This window comes from Chenopodium album, chromosome 8 (genome assembly GCF_948465745.1).
Source record: "Chenopodium album chromosome 8, dcCheAlbu1.1, whole genome shotgun sequence".
NCBI classification, from domain to species: Eukaryota; Viridiplantae; Streptophyta; class Magnoliopsida; order Caryophyllales; family Amaranthaceae; genus Chenopodium; species Chenopodium album.
The window spans coordinates 75930882-75950987 of NC_137841.1; the positions used below are offsets into that span (position 1 = coordinate 75930882).

Sequence of the window (20106 nt, forward strand, 5' to 3'; positions counted from 1 at the left end):
ACTTTAAGTAATCTTAATCTAATCCACCGTATGATAATGCGAATATTAAGGAACAAGTGTACATGGATCACATGCTTCTTCATGTTGAGCTCTTCTATGCTCGTAATCAGCTTCTTGTCTTCTTTACTTCAGCAGATCAGCCCTTCTTTTCCTCCTAATCAATTTTTTCGTACTTTTGAAAGATTGTACAAATACTCTCTCCTTCAGTCCTTCTTTTTCCCCTTCATTTCCTATCCTTTTTGTAATAACACTTTTTTTTTTTTTTTTTAAAAGTAATGTAACACAATGACATAAAGAAAGGAAAAAGTTTGGTGCAATACTCAACATAATGACATAATTATGAAAGGATATCTCATCTTGTTTAAATAACTACATCACTTGTCTTTCAGCCGTTTCATATAAGGAAATTTCGATTATTATTTTTCTTCCCCCTTCGTGGATCAATTTTTCCCATCAATAACTTAATACCAAAACAGACATCGAGAATGACACGTGTCACATCCTGATGTTAGTTGTTTTTTCCCTCCAAAACTCCCCTTTCCTGGCCTTTTTAACCAATTTTATTTTGTAAATATTTGGGAGTACAATTATAATAATATCGTTTCAAATATTTAATATTATCTTTATGACAAAAATATTCCTTTTCATTTGTGGTTCATAATTCATCTATACATATTTACCTTAAATATTATTACAACTCCTTTTTAATTATCCGATAAGCGGATTAATATTAGATTTTGTCAAAAAAAGTAATACCCCATAATAAAAATGATTCTTGTTATGGATACAAGGAAATTACTTTATGCTCTGTTTGGATACCTGAATTTCAGGAATTGGGTTAATTATTGTGTTTGGATGAGTTGGAATTTGAAATCTGAATTTAGCCCAAATTCTGAAATATTTAAGAAAACTTCATAAAACTAACAATTTGAAATAATGAGTCAAAACATGTCATTTGGAATTCCCAACCTAACCCAGCCCCAATACTCAAACACCTATCGTATATACTTAATCCTAGTTCATCCCTTTCATCAAATCCTTTCCTTCATGATGATGAAAATATTTATGTTCGTCAAAAGCTCGTCAAACATTTATCGCACTATCATCAACTTTCTTTCTCTCTCCTCCATTGAGCAGTCTCTATCTTTCCTCCACCATCTTCGCCTTTAATGACGGCGGCTTCGACGACGGGTTAATGAAATCGTCAGATCCTATGTATAGCAATGGGTTTGGGGCTACAAAATCTCAAGTCTGGATATGATTAACCATTTTTTTGGATAAGAAGTGAGTAGAAGATCTTCGGAATTGATGATGATGAAGGTTATTGTTTTGATTATTGAAAAATTGAGGATTTTTATACACTAGTTATTAGTAAAATTAATTAATTTGTTATTAAAATTCTAAAGTATTGCCAAACACAATGGATACTTTGAAATTCTGGATTTAAAATTATTGTTTTCCCAAACAAGTAATTTGGAATTGAAAGCAAGGATTTAAATTTCCAGAATTGAAATATAGAACTTGAAATTAAATTATTGTTTCCAAACACTGCCTTAAAGAATCACTTTTATTTGTTAAATATAATTATTTTTTTATAAAAAAACTACACTTTTATTACCGTGCATGGCACAAGGCCTAAGCTAGTTTACAGTCTTTATACTATAACATATACGAAACAGTAGATTTCATATGCCACTGTTCTACTTTTATATTCCGTATTATTATACTAAGATTTGTCAAATATTTACTTTTACATTATAATATTATTACTGTCTTACGCTCCACCTCCACACACAAACTCTCATATAAAAATATGTACTATTATGATTAATTAAAATCAGTTGAAGCATGAATATATAATGTACTAAAAAACAGTGGTTTACCAACTTAGGGCAGTATACTAAATGAAGAATAATAGATTCTTGGTATTTGAACACATTCTACTCCGTATATAATTTGGCTCTAAAAGTACATAATTTTCTCTAATTGTTGATTGGTTTTATGCTTTTTAATGTAGTCAAAGACCAATCACATGCTTTTTTGTTGAGCTCTTCTATCCTCTTCACTTCCTCCCCAATCACTATCTTTATTCTTTATTTATTTTTTAAAAAAAAAAAAATAGGAATTTTTTTCAAAAAAAATACTAACGACACTAATCACCATTTCTAATTTTATTTTATTTTATTTTTATTATTAAGGAGGTTAGGCAATCGAGTTGTGCTATTTGAGGCCCAAAACACATTGAATTGGACTCTTATCGAATGTAAGAAATCGAGCTGTGCTATTTAAGGCCCCAATATACATTGAATTGGACTCTTATCATTATTGTGCATTTCCAAATCATATTTCCATTGTTGTTGGCCCTATAATGTGGCCCGGTTAAGTAAATTGTACATTTGTACAAATGTGGCTGAAACCTCTAAAATTTCTCAAAACTCGTGGATATTAGCCTTCAATTTTGGAATTTTTTGATTTTTTTTTTCACCCGAAAATAAAAATTGTCAAAATGTTTACCATGGTCTCTAATACCCTTTGGGAGTCCAATTGGCTGGGTAGAACATTCACATTTGCCTTTAAACGACCAATTTAAAACTTGCACTGATTTCATTAACTCAAGCCTACCACGAACATTTATGACAACATATAATGATCATATATGGTTCCAAACGGCATTATATGACCCTGAGATGTATCCCCTAAAATCTTAATGTTTTTCGACACTTGGCCAATTTCTCAAAAAAAGTGGATATTAGCGTTCAATTTTGGAATTTTTTTACTTATTTTCGCCCGAATATAAAAATTGCCGAAATGTTTACCATGGTCCCTAATATCCTCCGGAAGTCCAATTGGGTGGGTGGAACCATCCAAATTGCGTTTAAACGACCAATTTACCGGTTTACAACTTGCATCGATTTCATTAATTCAAGCCTACCACAAACATTTATGACAACAAATAATGATCATATATGGTTCCAAACGACATTATATGACTGTAATCCCCCGTATTTTAAAATATTTTATAAATGAAAATTTATTTTATTTATAATATTTATTTGTTATTTTTCATAATTTAATTTCAAAAGTTTCAAATTATTAATCTGAGTCGAAAATTATTTGAAAAAATTATTTTATGCGCCTTTATTCTACAATTTATGTCCAATCACACAAGCCTAACCCATTTGTTTACTTAATCGACCCATTATTTTTATGAGGCCCAATCTTCCTATTTACCCTACAATTCTCTCCTATAAATACCCCATGAATCCCAAAAAATTTCCCACACAAAAAGGAGAGGATTTATTGAAGGTGATTTCTAGATAGTAAAGTGGCATACCAATTCGTTTACTCAAGATTAACCACAGGTTCTTACACATGCAGCATTCGCATCAGGGTTGTGGAATTTTGAGTGGAGAGTTGGTTATTGTTCGCAGTTTATTTCTTTTCATAAGTTTGAATTTATTTAAACTCTGGTTTTATTTATTTACTACTTTCGTGGGGTTTTGAATAAGGGCCTTAATGTTCCAAGTTGTATGATTTAATTTGGTTTTGGTTATTGGTTTTGAAACTTATATATATTTGTTTTAGTTTTTCCGCTGCTATTTTATGAAAAAGCCTTAGCGTTTGAACACGTGGCGGTAGCACGCCAGTAATTCTCTTGGAATTGTTCAGGTTATTCACAGGTTTTTAAGAGAGAATTATTGGGCCCCAAGATGTATTCCCTAGAATTTCAAAATTTTTGACACCGGGTCCGGAAGACTCCAAAAATTCTCAAAAAGCAAGGATATAGCCTTTAATTTTTGAATTTATAACCTTTTTCCGTCCGTAAATAAAAATTGCCGAAATGTTTATATACCATGGTCTCTAATACCCTCTGGGAGTCCAATTGGGTGGGTGTAACCATCCAATTTGTCTTTAAACGGCCAATTTACCGGTTTACAACTTCCGCCAATTTCATTAACTCAAGCCTACCAAAAACATTTATGACAACATATAATGATCATATATGGTTCCAAACGGCATTATGAGAACCCGAGATGTATCCCTTAAAATCTAAATGTTTTTCAGCACCGGGCTCCGAAACCTCAAAAATTTATCAAAAAGCGTGGATATTAAGCCTTAAATTTTGAAATTTTTTTACTTTTTTTCGCCCGGAAATAAAAATTGCCGAAATTTTTACCATGGTCCCTAATACCCCACGGGCCACAGGCAATCAGTTGGGTGGAACCATCCTAATTGACTTTAAACGACCAATTTACCGATTTACAACTTGCATCGACTTAATTAACTCAAGCCTACTACAAACAATTATGACAACATATAATGAACATTTATGGTTCCAAACGCCATCATATGACCCCGAGACGTATCCCCTAAAATCTCATTTCTTTCCGATCCCGGGCCACAAAACTTTCGAAATTTCTTAAAAAACATGGATATTAGCCTTCAAATTTCGGAATTTTTTTACTTTTTTTCGCACGGAAATAAAAATTGTCGAAATGTTTACCATGGTCCCTAACACCCCACGGGAGTCCAATTGGGTGGGTGGAACCATTCAATTTGCCATTAAACGACCAATTTACCGGTTTACAACCTACATCGATTACATTAAATCAAGCCTACCACGAACATTTATGACTACAAATAATGATCATATATGGTTCCAAACGACATTATATGACCCTGAGAAGTATTCCCTAGAATTTCAAGACTTTTAGACACCGGACCACGAAGACTCCAAAATTTCTCAAAAAGCGTGGATATTAGCCTTCAATTTTTGAATTTTTTGACTTTTTTCGCCTGAAAATAAAAATTGTCGAAATGTTTACCATGTTTCTTAATACCCTCCGTAAGTCCAATTGGGGGGGGGGGGGTAGAACCATCCAATTTGCCTTTAAACGACCAATTTACCGGTTTACATCTTGCACTAATTTCATTTACTCAAGCCTACCACGAACATTTATGGCAACAAATAAATGATCATGTACGGTCCCAAACGACATTATATGACCCCGAGATATATCTCTTTGAATTTCAAAATTTTTTGACACCGGGCCTTGAAACCTCCAAAATTTCTCAAAAAGCGTGGATATTAGCCTTCAATTTTGGATTTTTTTTTAACTTTTTTTTCGCCCGTAAATAAAAATTGCTGAAATGTTTACCATGGTCCCTAATACCCTACGGGAGTTCAATTGGCTGGATGGAACCATCCAATTTGCTTTTAAACAACCAATTTAGCGGTTTACAACTTGCACCGATTTCATTAACTCAAGACTACCAGTCTACCACGAACATTTATGACAACATATAATGGTGATGTATGGTTCCAAACACCATTATATGATCTCTGAGATGTATTCCCTAAAATTTCAAATATCAATTTTCGACACCGGACCTCGAAACCTCAAAAATTTCTCAAAAAGAGATGATATTACCCTTAAATTTTTGCATTTTTTTACCTTTCTTTGTTTGTAAATAAAAATTGCCGAAATGTTTCCCATGGTCCCTAATACCCTCCAAGATTCTGATTAGGTGGTTGAAACCATCCAATTTTCCTTTAAATGGCGAATTTACCAGTTTACAACTACACCGATTTCATTAATTTAAGTCTACCACGAACATTTATGAAAACATATAATGATCATTTATGGTTCCAAATGGCATTATATGACCCTGAGACGTATCCCCTAAAATCTCATTACTTTCCGATCTCGGGCCCCGAAACTTTCGAATTTTTTTAAAAAGCATGGATATTAGCCTTCAATTTTGGAATTTTTTGCCTTTTTTTTCGCACGGGAATAAAAATTGCCGAAATGTTTACCATGGTCCCTAATAACCCACGGGAGTCCAATTGGGTAGGTGGAACCATCCAATTTGCCATCAAACGACCAATTTACCGGTTTACAACTTGCACCGATTTCATTAAATCAAGCCTACCACGAACATTTATGACGACAAATAATGATCATATTATTCATATATGGTTCCAAACAAAATTATATGACCCTGAAATGTATTCCCTAGAATTTCAAGACATTTCGACAACGGACCACGAAAACTCCAAAATTTCTCAAAAAACGTGGATACTTCATTTTTTGAATTTTTTTACTTTTTTTCGCCTGCTCATAAAAATTGTCGAAATTTTTACCATGGTTTCAAATACTCTCCGGAAGTCCAATTTGGTGGGTGGAACCATCCAATTTGCCTTTAAACGACCAATTTAACGGTTTATAATTTGCACCGATTTCATTAACTCAAGCCTACCACGAACATTTATGATTACAAATAATGATCATGTATGGTCCCAAACGGCATTATATGTCCCCAAGATATATCCACTAGAATTTCAAGACTTTTCGACACCGGGGCTCGAAACCTCCAAAATTTCTCAAAAAGCGTGGATATTAGCCTTCAAATTTTGAATTTTTTGACTTTTTTTCGCCCGTAAATAAAAATTACTGAAATGTTTACCATGGTCCCTAATAGCCTTTTGGATTTCAATTCGCTGGGTGGAACCATCCAATTTGCCTTTAAACGACCAGTTTACCGGTTTACAACATGCACCGATTTCATTAATTTAAGCCTACCACGAACATTTATGACAACATATATTGGTCATATATGCTTCAAAACGACATTATATGACCCCGAGATGTATTCCCTAAAATTTAAAGGATAGATTTTCGACACCAGACCTCGAAATCTCCAAAATTTCTCAAAAAGAGTTGATATTACTCTTAAATTTTGGCATTTTTTGACTTTTTTTCGTCTGTAAAAAAAAAAATCTGAAATGTTTACCATGCTTCCTAATACCTTATGAGATTCTAATTAGGTGGGTGGAACCATCCAATTTGCCTTTAAACGACCAATTTACCAGTTTACAACTAACTTGCACCGATTTCATTAACTCAAGCCTACCACGAACATTTATGACAACATATAATTATCAAATATGGTTCCAAACGGCATTATATCACCCCCCCAGATGTATTCCCTAAAATCTCAAGACTTTGCGACACCGGGCCCTAAAACCTCAAAATTTCCCAAAAAGCGTGGACATTAGTCTTCAATTTTGGAATTTTTTGACTTCTTTTCGCTCGGAATAAAAGTTGTCAGAATGTTAATCATGGTCCCTAATACCCTCCGGGTGTCAAATTGGGTTGGTGGAATCATCCAATTTGCTTTTAAACGACCAATTTGCCGGTTTACAACTTGCACCGATTTACTGGTTTACAATGGCCAATTTAATTAACTTGCACTAAACCCGACTTGATCTGAAATTGACCCAAACCCGTTTTAACCCGTCAAAACCCAACTTATTACTAACTTGACCTGAATTCAACCCGACCCGTTCCTAACCCGACCCGAATTTAACCTAACCTGTTACAAACCCAACCCGAAATCAACCCGACTTGTTATTGACCTAACCCAAATTAAACCCGACTTGTTATTGACCCAATCCAAATTTTATTAGACTTATTACTTACCCGACCCAAAATTTCAACCCGATCTGTTACTAACTTGACTCGAAATTAACACGAATTGTTATTGACCCGACCTAAATTCAACCCAAATAGTTCCTGACCCGATTTCAAATCACCTTAAATGCAATTTAGACCACCTTATTATTGTTGATCAAAGCATTTTGTCTAGGGAGACCAAGTCGGTCCACGCCAGCAAAAGAAAGAAGCATCATCCTCAAATTTAAGAGTTAAATATAATATATATTTGTTGTATGGTCAAAGGAGATAATTATCTTCCTGAATTATAGACTATAGCTCCCTAGTATACTGTCATATATATTAAAGTCAAAGGAAATAATTAGCTTGATAAAAATGATAATTATCTATTTATAGTTAGTTGAACCCGAATATGACCTGACTTGGCCTGGAAATGACCTGACCTGATTGTAACCTGTAAATTATTGACTTGAACATAACCCGACTTGAATTCGAGAATGACCTGACTTGGAAATGACCCAACTTGATTATAACCCGCAAATTATTGACTTGAACCGAACTCGACTTGAACCCGAGAATGACCTGACCTGATTATAACCCGAAAATTATTGACTTGAACCGAACCCGAACCAAACCCGAGAATGACCCGACCTGATTCTAACCAACAAATTATTGATTTGAACCGAACCCGACTTGAACTCGAGAATTACCCTAACCCGTTTTAACCAGTGAAAACCCGAATTAAACTCGACCTATTGTTCACCCAACCCGAATGTAACCCGATCTGTTATTAACCTGACCTAAACCCGACCCAAACCCGATAAGAAGTATGACCCGACATAACCCGACTTAAGTATGACCCAACCCAAACCCAACCCGCATAGGTTATGGAATTCATCCAAATTGAACTGACCCGACCCAAACCCGATCCGTTTTACCCAAATTGATAGCTCTACAAATGTACATGAGCTAATCTCTGCTAATGTACAAATTACCTCCAATTTTTTTTTTCTTTCTTTACTTCATACATAGATTCTCTATGATTGCCAATTTATAACTTAGGGATTTTAATATTCCCTCTAATCCCGAAAAATCGAATAGGAGATTCTAGTAATTATTCCCGCTATCTCTATTTGTTTGCCTTTTTTTAAGGGCGTTCTCCAAAGATTGTCACATACCAAAAATGTCTATACAGGTAAAAACTTTACCCTTACAAAATTTATTAGTTTCATCACTTTTCTCCCTCATTAATTGCACTCAATAAAAATGTCTATAATATGGGACAAATAACTAGAGACGGAGGTACAAAGTAGTAATTAGTTGGATCGAATGTCTTACCATAAAAATAAAGTTAAGTGAGGAAAATACACCTAAATGACATTACATGCACTCATTTCCAATGTCTAAGAAGCATAATTGCTGATGTTGCCGCATAACTAAAAATTCACATGATTTCATATCTTTTCATTTTCAACCACCATTATCATCATTTCATGCATTGCTATCATTATTATTCATTTTTCACTAGGTTCCACGAAGAAGGGTAAATTTCACAATCACTAATCCTTTTAATTGAAATGGTACGGTGCAATGTTTGGTGCTTTTACAGTTTATTGGCTGGTTTATTGGTTTAATTTAGAGTAATGTATCAGGACTCGATAGTTATGGGGTACCGGTGCATCATGGACGTATGTACAGTGGCGGATCCAGGAATCTGAAATAGGGGTAGCACTAGACAATAATAATAATAATAATAATAATAATAATAATAATAATAATAATAATAATAATAATAATAATAATAATTAAAAAAAAAGTATACCATTGCTGTAACGTATCATAATAAATAATCAGCCAAACATGGATATAATGCGTTATGTAGTCGTATAATAATTGACAATCAAATTTAGACATTTATATTGACAAGTTCAATTATATTGTGTCTCGTCAAAAAAAAAAAAGTTCAATTATATTGTGGATATCGATTATAATATTATAAACTTTCTACCTGTTTATTTTTTATTTTGTCAAAGTTACATATGAATTTATAACGAAAACTTTGGTATAAATTTTTCCTTGTGCACATATGCTAACGTAAAACTTTGAATGAAAATATCTTTAATAATTAATCTTATAATAATTGAATATTAAAGTAATAAATTTGACGATTCCAACAAGTACCCACATGAATTTATTTATTGTTATGTATAAATCACAAAATATTAGCTAAACTGAATTAGATAAATTGTACAAAAAGTCAAAAAGTTTCATTTATTTAAACATAGTTGGAGTATGATTTTTTATATTTATTTCAGTGTAAATTTTCATACGATTATAAATAACATTTAATAATGGCCAAATAAATGCAATAAATATTATGTAATGAAAATGAGAAGAATATAACAGAGAGAGTATTTCATATTAACAAGGACTGTTTATAAAAAGTGTGAAAATGAAAAAAAAAAAATTATAAATGAAAATTCAATTGGGTTAGTTCAAAGCAAAAAAAATTGATGCTATGGGGTCTCGAACCCTGACCACTGAAGCAATGCTAAAGTCATTTAACATTATTACAAATTATAATATATATATACAGATATAAGGGACGCTTTTCCAGTTTTTTTTTTTTTCTTCGTGGGGGTAGCACGTGCCCCCCCGGGCGTCAACGTGGATCCGCCACTGCGTATGTATGTATGCTATTATGTTGATTGCAATGGTATTTGTTTTACTCCATGTCTCTGTTCCACCTAATAATATGATCACCATCGAGTCAAGGTCCTTAAAGATGTCGAATTTATAAATTACGAAGTACTCCATTCGTCCCTTAAAGATTGTTTTATTTGACTTTTTACAGCCTCTAAGAAATGTTTTACAAGACAAAACTCTCTAACTCCTGGCCATATGTATTTAAAAGTTTGAAATTCTAAAAATAGGCACTGAAATGAATTTAATAAGCTAAGGTCCACATGATTATATAATGACTTATTATAATTAACAAGAGAAGATTCAAGATCAAAACTTTTAAAGTTTTGACCCATAAAATACAATGGGATAATATTTTAAGGATGAAATGAGTATTCCGTGTTATTTCAATTACAATTACAGTATACTTCATTATCTTCTAAAGTTCTAGTATATCTATAGACATAGGTTGACTCACTAATTCACTATACATATAGTCTATAGATCGAGATAAGATGATATTGCACCAAGTTACGGCTAAAACATTACTTTACCAAAGGGTGGGTGGCAAGGCTGATTGCCTTATTGGCATGCATGTTATAAAAGCACAACCTTTTATTTTTATTTTTTTCCATTTGTTTGAATACAAACTTTAAATGCAAGTGAAGAATATGGAGAAAAAAAAAAAAAAAAAAAAAAATCTTTGTTCCACAAATCACGCATGTATTAGAGGGTTATCTCGCGCTTTTAGAGGTCCCCTATTTACTGTGCTTTTGCTCCGGCCCCCATCATTTAAACTCAATAAAGATAATGTTACGCAACTAACCTTTAGTCCTTTATTACCCTTTCTAAAACTAAAGGAAAAATATTGCCTTTGCAAAAAATGTGTATTCTTTAGCTTGTCTTCAATTGGAGATGCTTCAAGGTGATTTATGGTTCAACAAGAGGAGGAGAACCTCCATCCGGATGCTACTTATGAGTTCTAGTAAACCAGTGTAAATAAGATACTCGTATCTCTTGAGTACACCCCCTAGGTATGTTCGCGTACAAGATTAGGGCTGTATATAAAAAGCTAAAAGTGAAAAGAATAGACAATAAATAAACATTTATTACACCGATTTACTTGTAAATTGTCGATAAATTTTCAACTTAATACTAAAAAAGGGAAGGATATTAAATGCTTAAGGGCCGCATGCATTACCCAAAAACAAAATTAGAATGATTTTTTTATTTTTTTTCCTAGAATGAGCTTTAAAATTAAAAACTTTAAGTCACACACCATTTTATCTTTCTTTTGGGGAAGTTCAACTTGCATTCTTTTTGACTGTCTTTTATTTTGGCATAAAATGTAGCATATAATTAAAGGTATTTCTATCTCCACCTACGTACATTTTGATTCTCCCTAATTGTTCAAACTATGAGTACGTATTAGCAATTATTAAATATAATACTTAAAAAGTAAAGTACTTTTTCGTGGATCATAATTTTAATATCAATCATCTATACAAGACAAATATATGATTGAAATTCAGTATATCTTGATATAATGTTTTTTTTTTTTTTAGGGCAATATAATGTTAATCTCTTCAAGCATAATGTTAATCTACTTTAGTTTTAGTACTATTAATCTATTACCTTGCTCTGATCTTAAATTTTTCAATTTGAGTAAGACTGCACCTTTGATTAATTATCTGTTGAACATAATGAGTACTCCTAATACAAAGTAGGAAGTAATTATTTATAGCTAATAAGGATTAAGGAGAGATAGAGCTACTTATTAATTGACCCAGTCAACTTAATTAATTAAATGCAGAAGATTTGCACATAATCCCCCCCTCTCCCCTTGGATGGTTAGACCAATAAACGTAAAGTTATACACCCAAATGTAACACAAATGGTACTCCGTATCAAATTAGATTAATTAGCGGTGTGATTGTAGGCATTAAATGTGTACGCGACCAAAATAGGAGTCCATGCTCCCAAAATACTCACTTTGATAGTTCCATAACATAACAAATTTCTTTGTTTAAACACAAAGGAGGTTGAAAGTGGGTCAGTGGGGACCCGACCCATTTAACGCAAAAAATCACCTTTCGCTAACAATCATGATGACCACACACACATCATAATTCATAATTCCCCTTTTATTTCCCCTACAATCACTCTCTCTTCATTCATTTGATCATCTCTAGTACTACTAAACTTTACTACGTATAAACTCTCTTTAAATTCCCACCATTTTTTACATCTTTTTTGCTAAATCATTCTCTCAAATTTACTCTAGGAAAATATTTTTGTTTTGGAGGTTAAAATGGTGGTAAATGCAGTAGACTCAGCAACACAAACGTCGGATTACGAATCCGACCAAGAGTCGTACACGCTGCATGAGCTAGGAGGGTCTAGTCCACGGGTTGTGGTGGATACATCCCCGCCTTTCATGTCCGTTGAAGAAGCCGTAATTCGGTTTGGGGGTCGTGGGTTTTGGATCCCCCAACCTTTACTTGCTGTTGATGCTGCTAATGCTACAACAACTGATGACAATTCTGTAAGTTAGCTTCTTATGATTAGATCAAGTTACGCTTTTAACGTGACTATTATTTTATTTTTATGTTTCTTACTCGATCTAAAATTTTACTGAATTTTTACCATACGTACCACATTACTAATAGCTAGCTGCGCTACTTAACTATTTGTTTATGTTCTTTTTTTTGTCCTCTAATTTTTTTTTCTTATCTAATTAAGTTGATTTATTATTTTTACTTGCTAATTACACCCCTTAATTAGTTAATTATAATGTTTGTGATGAAATCAAGAGAAATTTAAATAGTAGTTAGAAGTAAGATCTAAGCTCTAAATCTCTAATAATTTATGTTGTTGAAAGTCAATGTGGACAGATATTTTGGACTGGGGATATTATCTTTTGTCCTTATCCTAGTTTGGTACGGAGTATATTCTAAAATCTTGACAGTTTCTACTATTACATCTCTATAGTTTTTGGAAGCAAGAAAACACTCTATAGTTAAATTGCATTTAAGTTGATATTTTTTACTGTATTTTTATACATTTTGATTAGTTGTTGGGTGAAGATTTTGCTAAGGCAATATTATGATGTCAAGACAAATATAAAGGACCAATCTAGTTGTATTGTTCCGTTTTTTTTTTAAATCCCAAGACTTTTTTCGGTAATTTACGACACATTCGTGATGACCTTGATAAGAATTTGTGTATTTATCTAGGAATAAGGTGCTCCTTTTCGCATGAAAAAGATCTAAAGCTTATAGTAGAGTATGTGAGTAGGAAAATATATAACGTGAGAAAGGTGTATGTACATATAAATGTACCTAGATGCATTATATAGATGATATAAAACCTTGCTAGGATGAGCATGCCCAAAAAAAAAAAAAAAAAAACACTCTGATTGAAAATGATTTGTTCAATAGTATTTTAATTATTTAGTAAACTTTAAATTAAGGGATAATAAGTTAATAACAATGTGTCAATGTGGACAACTATTATTTTTGACACACTATGTAAGAATTACCTAATTAGTTAGAGTTTAGTAAGTATTTCAAGGGATAACGCATACTTGCATAGTGAGGACTATCACTATGTAAGGATCACATAACACCACTAGCCATTGTCTTTAATTTTTTCGGAATAAAGTCCATATCCGAGTTAAATTGTCATGTTATTAATTCAAATTATATCTTAATATTGTCAGTGTAATAATAATAAATCCGTATAGTATAAATAGTGGAGTAAATAAATTTATGAAGAAGAAGTGAAACAGAGTTTTGAGGCTAAAGTCAACTTGGCTGGTAATGATGAGGAAGAAGAAATTCAATTTTATGAAAAGACTAAAAACAAAAGAGAATGAATCCGTGTTATCCTTATAGTGGAATACACTGTATTTTTGTAATAAAGCTTAAATGGACCAAAAACAAAAGAAACAAACACAAATTTGAGGTTGGTAAGACTATTATGAAACTTTAAGAAAAAAAAAATGAAGACATAACATAAAGCAATATTTGGTTATTTGATAATTGAGACATTTTTTTTTGTAACTTTTCCAACATAGATTCTCAATTTCTCACTAGAAGATTTCAACAATGTTTTTCCTTTTTTATTTATTATTTTTTTTTTAACTTTTCTTTTTTGAAACTCGTGATGACAAATAATTTTTATTTTATAAAGGTTAGATATAAAGGGGAGATTAGGATCATCTTCTACTCCACAAATTATTTGGCTTTAGAAGTTACAGTATTTGGCAAAATCATCCAATTTAAGGGGTTTTAACATTTTAGTTAGTCATTTATCTTGCACCGTGACATTTGTATGAAACTCTTAATTAATAACAACAAAAATGTTATCACATATATTTAGGACATAATTAAGCTATCCTTAAGTATATTCATGACTACCTAAATTTTCATGTCATAAGGAGCATGTTTTTTCAGTTTCTTGTAATCAATTCTGATTAGTATATTCTGATTGACAGCATAAACTTGATGAAAGAGCAGCAACAATGTTGAAAGATCTTCAAAGAAAAGAACAAGAAACACATGAAATCTTGAAAGAACTTGAGTTAACCAAAAGACTTGTAGAAGAGCTAAAGTTGAAAGTGCCAAAAGATGAAGCTCATGATCAATGCACATCAAACTCATGCTCGGGTTTTGAAAGGCAAGTATCCACCCCGAATCATGAGTATGTGAACAAGTATCCTGTTGATTTCACTGAACAGCCAACAGTCAAGAATGAAGAGCAATTGAACTTGTTTCCATCAACTGCTGCTGGACTAATTATGATGGAATTAAAGCAAGCAAAAAACAATCTTTATCAGAACACCAATGATCTTGCTGAACTTCGCGCTTCTGTTGAGGCTCTCAGTAAGAAAATGGAGAAAGAAAAGGCCTCAGTGGTATTACAAAATTCGCGTACTGTCAATGAAGCAAGACAGGAAATGAAGGTCAAGAATGAGGTGGAAAATGTGGGTGGATCATTTAATCCGTTAGCAATATCAAGAGAGCTACGAGAGTTGAATTATGAGGCCGAGCAGTTTATGAAGACAGCTGAAGCAGCAAGATCAGAAGTTCTGAAGGCAATGTCAGATGTAGAGCAGACGAAAACAAGCCTTAAAGTGATAGAAATGAGGTGGGTTGTAGCCAAGAAACTCGAGGATGCTGCTAAGGCGGCTGAATCTCTTGCTTTAGCTGAGATCAGGGCTTTATCGAGCAATGAAAGCATATCATTTGATAGTTACAATAATCAGCAAAAACCGGAGAGAATTAGTCTGTCAGTTGAAGAGTATTCTGCATTAACTGACAAGGCTCAAAAAGCTGAAAACCTGTTTAAAAGAAGGGAACAGATAGATGCCTTCAGAAGGATTGAAGAAGCATCTGAGGAGAGACTAAGTAAGATGGGATTCAGAAACTCTTTGCCTGCACGCCCTCGAAGGGATTCTAGGCTACTCAATTCAAATGATTACGAGTATTCCAGAAGTAAAAATGATCAATGTAAGCAGGCTGCTAGGCCTGCTACGACTTCAATAGGAGACATTTTGAGCAGGAAACTTGTTCTGAGGGATGATTTAGAGGTTGGCAGGCAGGAAGAAAGTGTTGGTGAGGGCAGGGGAGGGGGCAGGGGAGGGAGGCAAAGGGTGTCATTGAATCAAATGTTGCGACGACATAGAGGTGAATCAACACCGCCTCCTAAGAGAAGAGAGAAAGATGGTAATGAAGGGAAGAATAATAATTTCTTCTCCAAGAGAAAGGCTCTTGGGTTTGTGCATATTTCACTTCCAATGTCAAAGCAGAGTAAAAATAAGATTCAGAGTTTGAATTTTTGGCGAGGGGATGATGAATAGATCAACATTATTGTTGTTGTATTTCTTGTTCTGAATGACATATTCTTTATCAGCTTGTGTTTGTACTGTGTTCCTTATTGGTTGTGTGGTGTTTGTTCATCCTACTTATATGCTTATGTATGTAAAGGGGTTGCTATATCTGATTTGTACTTGTATCTGGAGTGAAAATTGATATCAGCCTTGTGTTATTTATGCATGTATAACCTTTGCACGAGTCAAATGTCAGCTGTTTATTTTGTCAAGAATTAGCTGTGTCGCGTTCCAATATCTCATGATTAAAGATATGACATGATTTTATAACCCAAAGAAAACTTAAATACTTATTTTAATAGCTCAATCGTTATTATTCTTCTTATGTCACTTAATTGAAGTAGTGATAACTGATCTTTGAAAAGGTATTATGAGTGAATCGTTCAAAAAATGCTCATTATAGATAGTTATATGTTCATTTTGTATGTAAAGAAATGAGAAGTTAATAAATTGCTCCATAATAATTTCAGTCCAAAATAGTCCAACTATTAAATCAAAACGGCCCAAACCTAAAGCTAAATTTAAAACCCAAATACCCAATATATACTTTAGTCATTTACCCCACTTACCTGACCACACGTGTGCGCATAAAACCTACATGCTTTCAATTTCCATTTTTATTTCACGATTTTCCATGAAATAAGCATATTTTATTTTTTATTACCCTTTTGGCGCATCTTTAAAACCCCTTTTGCCGGGAAATTTTAAAATTTTCACCTAAATTTTATTTGCCACTCTTCAGTCTTGACATATTTTAACTCTTTTAAAAACAAAATTAACCATTTCAATTTTCATTGAATAAATAAAATAAATACAAACAATTCTCAAATCTCAACTCCATAACTTCTCTGTTTTACAGCTCCAATGCCAAACCCTCCTAGATCTCGCAAAAGGGTTCGCCCTCCTCGCCGCGCCGCCGACGGTAGCGCCTTCATGAAATGGTAATTATGTTCCCCGAAATACTTTTTTTTTTTTTTAAAAAATAATTTTTATTTTTTAAAGTCATTTTTTGTGTTTATAATTTTTTATTTTTAAATTTTTATTTTTTGTAGTGATGATTGTGGAGGTTCGGTGCCAGTAGCATTGATGGACATGCATGAGTGCAATGTAAAGAAGAATGTGAAAAAGAAATTGAAAGAAAATCCCAAGCCTTTAATAATTCCCAAAACGAACAACGTTTCTCAGCAACCCGGATCACCTTTTGTTTTCTTCATGTAATTACTAATTCTATTCGTCCCAATTTAGTTGTCACGTTACTAATTTAAGTTATGTTACAAACGCGACTATTAATTTCGGACAATTGGAGCAGACTTATATTTTAAGTTTGGGTTTTTTCAGGGAAAGTTATGCAAAATCTTGCAAGGGTCGACCCTTAATTGAGATTAACCGAGAAGCTTTTGAGAAATGGAAGAAGATGTCAACTAAGGTATAAGACCATTTTATGCTTATAGAATTAATTGATAATGTGAATTCCAAAAAAATGAAAATGTGATTATGAGATGATTTAGTGTTTTTAGTTAGTAATTGTATTGTGAAATATTAGGCTGTTAATTAAGATGTTTCCTAATTTGATTGTATAGGAGCAATGTCCATACGTTTGCGAGTCTCGAAAAGTGGAAAATGCTTATTTGAATGTCATACATCAAGAAGAAATTCAACTGTCTCAAGTAAGTTTTCTAAGCTATTGATTTGTGTATTAAGTAGAAGAACATGAGGCCTAATTAGGCGGCGAGTGAGAGCGGATTGTGGGTTTGAGGTTTGTGAAGAGCATTTACAACATGATAGCCTTGATAGATAAAGAGGGTGGGAATGATTCTTGGACTAAAGAGTAACAATTTTGTAGGACCTATTTTTGTATGAATTGTTGTAATGCAATGTATGGAAAATGAAGATACTAGAGTATATTCTTTAAGCTAGATAATATGCTGTGTGTAATTTGAACCACAATTTGGCTGAAAGAAGAGCTTTTTGCCAGTGATGAAAAGTGAACCTCTGCATCTGAGGTAAAGATGTAGGCAATTGGTTTCACTAGTCGATAAAATCTTGTATGATACGTTCTAATGGTGATTAATTTAATTTTAAGAGTGACTGGTTACTTTTTCAGGCGATATTTTTTTAATGTTACATACTTTGTAATAAATAAGTGTGAGATGGTCTCACTCAAAACTCGTTCTTGTTCGTGTAAACTTATAAGAATTTAGCATAGATCTTTGGTCTCAATCAATGTTATTTTTCAAAATGGCAAGAATTGTAAATAATAGCAACTTTAATAATATTTTATTACTTTTTGGTTGCTGATTCACTCATGTCCCTCATTCCCTTCTCTCTCCTGCTTCCTTCTTTTGAACTTATCAACGTAACAATGGTGGAATTGTTACCCAGATTAGACAGAAACCCACCACCACAGCATAGACCAACCCCAACCCACCATCTCGACAGCCATTTCCGGCAGTTTCTTCCGGAGTTCTACGAAAACCCTAAGAAAAGTGGAGAAAGAAAGGACATTGTTAACCCTAGAGGGTAAGTGTTTTTTTCACCTCAAAAGCTGCTTCAATGGTGGAGAGAAAGGTGCTTCAATGGAGGAGAGAAGTTGCTTCAATGGTACATCTAAAATGTCAGTAATTGTGGAAAAGGAGAAAAAAAAATTAGAGAATTACATTTTTATCCCTGATTTACTAGCTGAAAAGACAAGTTTATCCCTATGAGAAACACTCCTTGTTTCTCAAGAAGAGAAACTTGGAATTACCCGTTTATTGAGGTGAATATATGAAGACAGACTAAAATGATGTACAAAATCTGATTCTTGTAATCTTCAAGTTGTCTGAGCCTGACATTCTGGCTTCTGTAACCTTCTGAAATCGTCGAATGTTTGTAACAGAAACATGAAAGCATTGAGTCTAACAACTTAAAGAGAGTTTTAGTACGACTTAAGATTGCTGCCATTCATGATTCATCCTTACATCCCAGGACAGGAACTAGTCTGCAGACTGAGTACTAATCTTACTATATAACTTTCTGATTAAAAACATAATGATTTATGCAGGAAGGTGATGATGAAGCAGATTCAGCAAAATGCAATAAGGTATTCCTTTTTATCCATTTAAATCACATATTTTTGAAGTACATTCGTTTCTGTTCTTACTTAATTTGTTCCCTTTGACATTAGCAGAATGGTGGCTATGTCAACTACGACGATTATTGCTCAGAAGAACCTTTTAACGTGTGGAGTTGCAAAAGGTGCCCTAATGCACTAAGTTGTTTCTGCTTCGACAATATATATTTCTAGATCAATGTAGGATCGGCTTATTCGAAAAGAAGAGAAGCTTGTGCTCTTTGTTATGGGGTGGCTAGCCTGCTTTCACCAAGGCAAGTCTTATTTGGCTATTGTATATTCTAGGAAGTTATGTACAGGGTTTGCTGTTAATATGTTTCCCTGGCTTTTCATCTATGCTTTAGTACGAGTACTAATTAGTAATTAGTAGTAGTAATTGGGCCATTTTGTGGGTGGATTTTGCTACAAGCACTGTAAAGTTTTGCTAAGTACTCCATTTTGTACAAGAGAGTACTTTAAATTTTTATTAGTTGTGTGTTGGTGTTTATTGATTAGCAACACTGCCTTGTCATTTATTTCTCAACTTCGATTATAAAAGCATGCATTTTAATTTTTTGAGAGTAGAATAAGCCACGGAGGGTAATGATGTAGATAAGATTTGATCTCAAATTTCGCACTCCAATCCCAAGACTTTACCAAATTAATTGACACTTGACATTCGCTGAAAACAAACATTGTGCATTTGTGCATATACATTGGCCAGCCTTTTCTTGTTAGTACAAATGGTTGCCAAAATTTTATTGTAGTTTAGGATAAATAGAAAAACTTTTTTTTTAGACTCATTTAGTGGCTTGAACTTAAGGTTAAAATTTGATCCGAAATCGATTTGAAAAATTTTCTATTTAGATTTTTACTCACATGAACACAAAGATTTAGTATCACTCAAGTTTGAAATTAGACCTGATCCAACCTAGACATCCGGATCAACACCTCTAGCTCAAACATAATACGGAGTTTTATTT

General features: G+C 33.2%; 2 protein-coding genes across 3 annotated transcripts; both read left to right on the forward strand.

The window, feature by feature from the left end:
• The first annotated feature begins 12336 nt into the window (after positions 1–12336).
• On the forward strand, positions 12337–16245 carry LOC145556766 (WEB family protein At3g51720-like). Its single transcript, XM_081618414.1, has 2 exons — positions 12337–12684; positions 14638–16245. The coding sequence occupies exons 1-2, from the start codon at positions 12451–12453 to the stop codon at positions 16000–16002; spliced, it is 1599 nt and encodes a 532-aa protein (XP_081474540.1). The 5' UTR covers positions 12337–12450; the 3' UTR covers positions 16003–16245.
• Positions 16246–16840: 595 nt separating this feature from the next.
• LOC145556767 (high mobility group B protein 7-like) lies at positions 16841–19688 on the forward strand. Of its 2 annotated transcripts, none has more exons than XM_081618415.1 (6): positions 16841–16973; positions 17085–17246; positions 17371–17458; positions 17613–17699; positions 19076–19114; positions 19199–19688. In XM_081618415.1, the coding sequence occupies exons 1-6, from the start codon at positions 16897–16899 to the stop codon at positions 19316–19318; spliced, it is 573 nt and encodes a 190-aa protein (XP_081474541.1). In that variant the 5' UTR covers positions 16841–16896; the 3' UTR covers positions 19319–19688. The 2 variants fall into 2 exon arrangements, with proteins under 2 accessions (XP_081474541.1, XP_081474542.1); XM_081618416.1 differs by having other exon boundaries at positions 19202–19688.
• Positions 19689–20106: the final 418 nt, after the last annotated feature.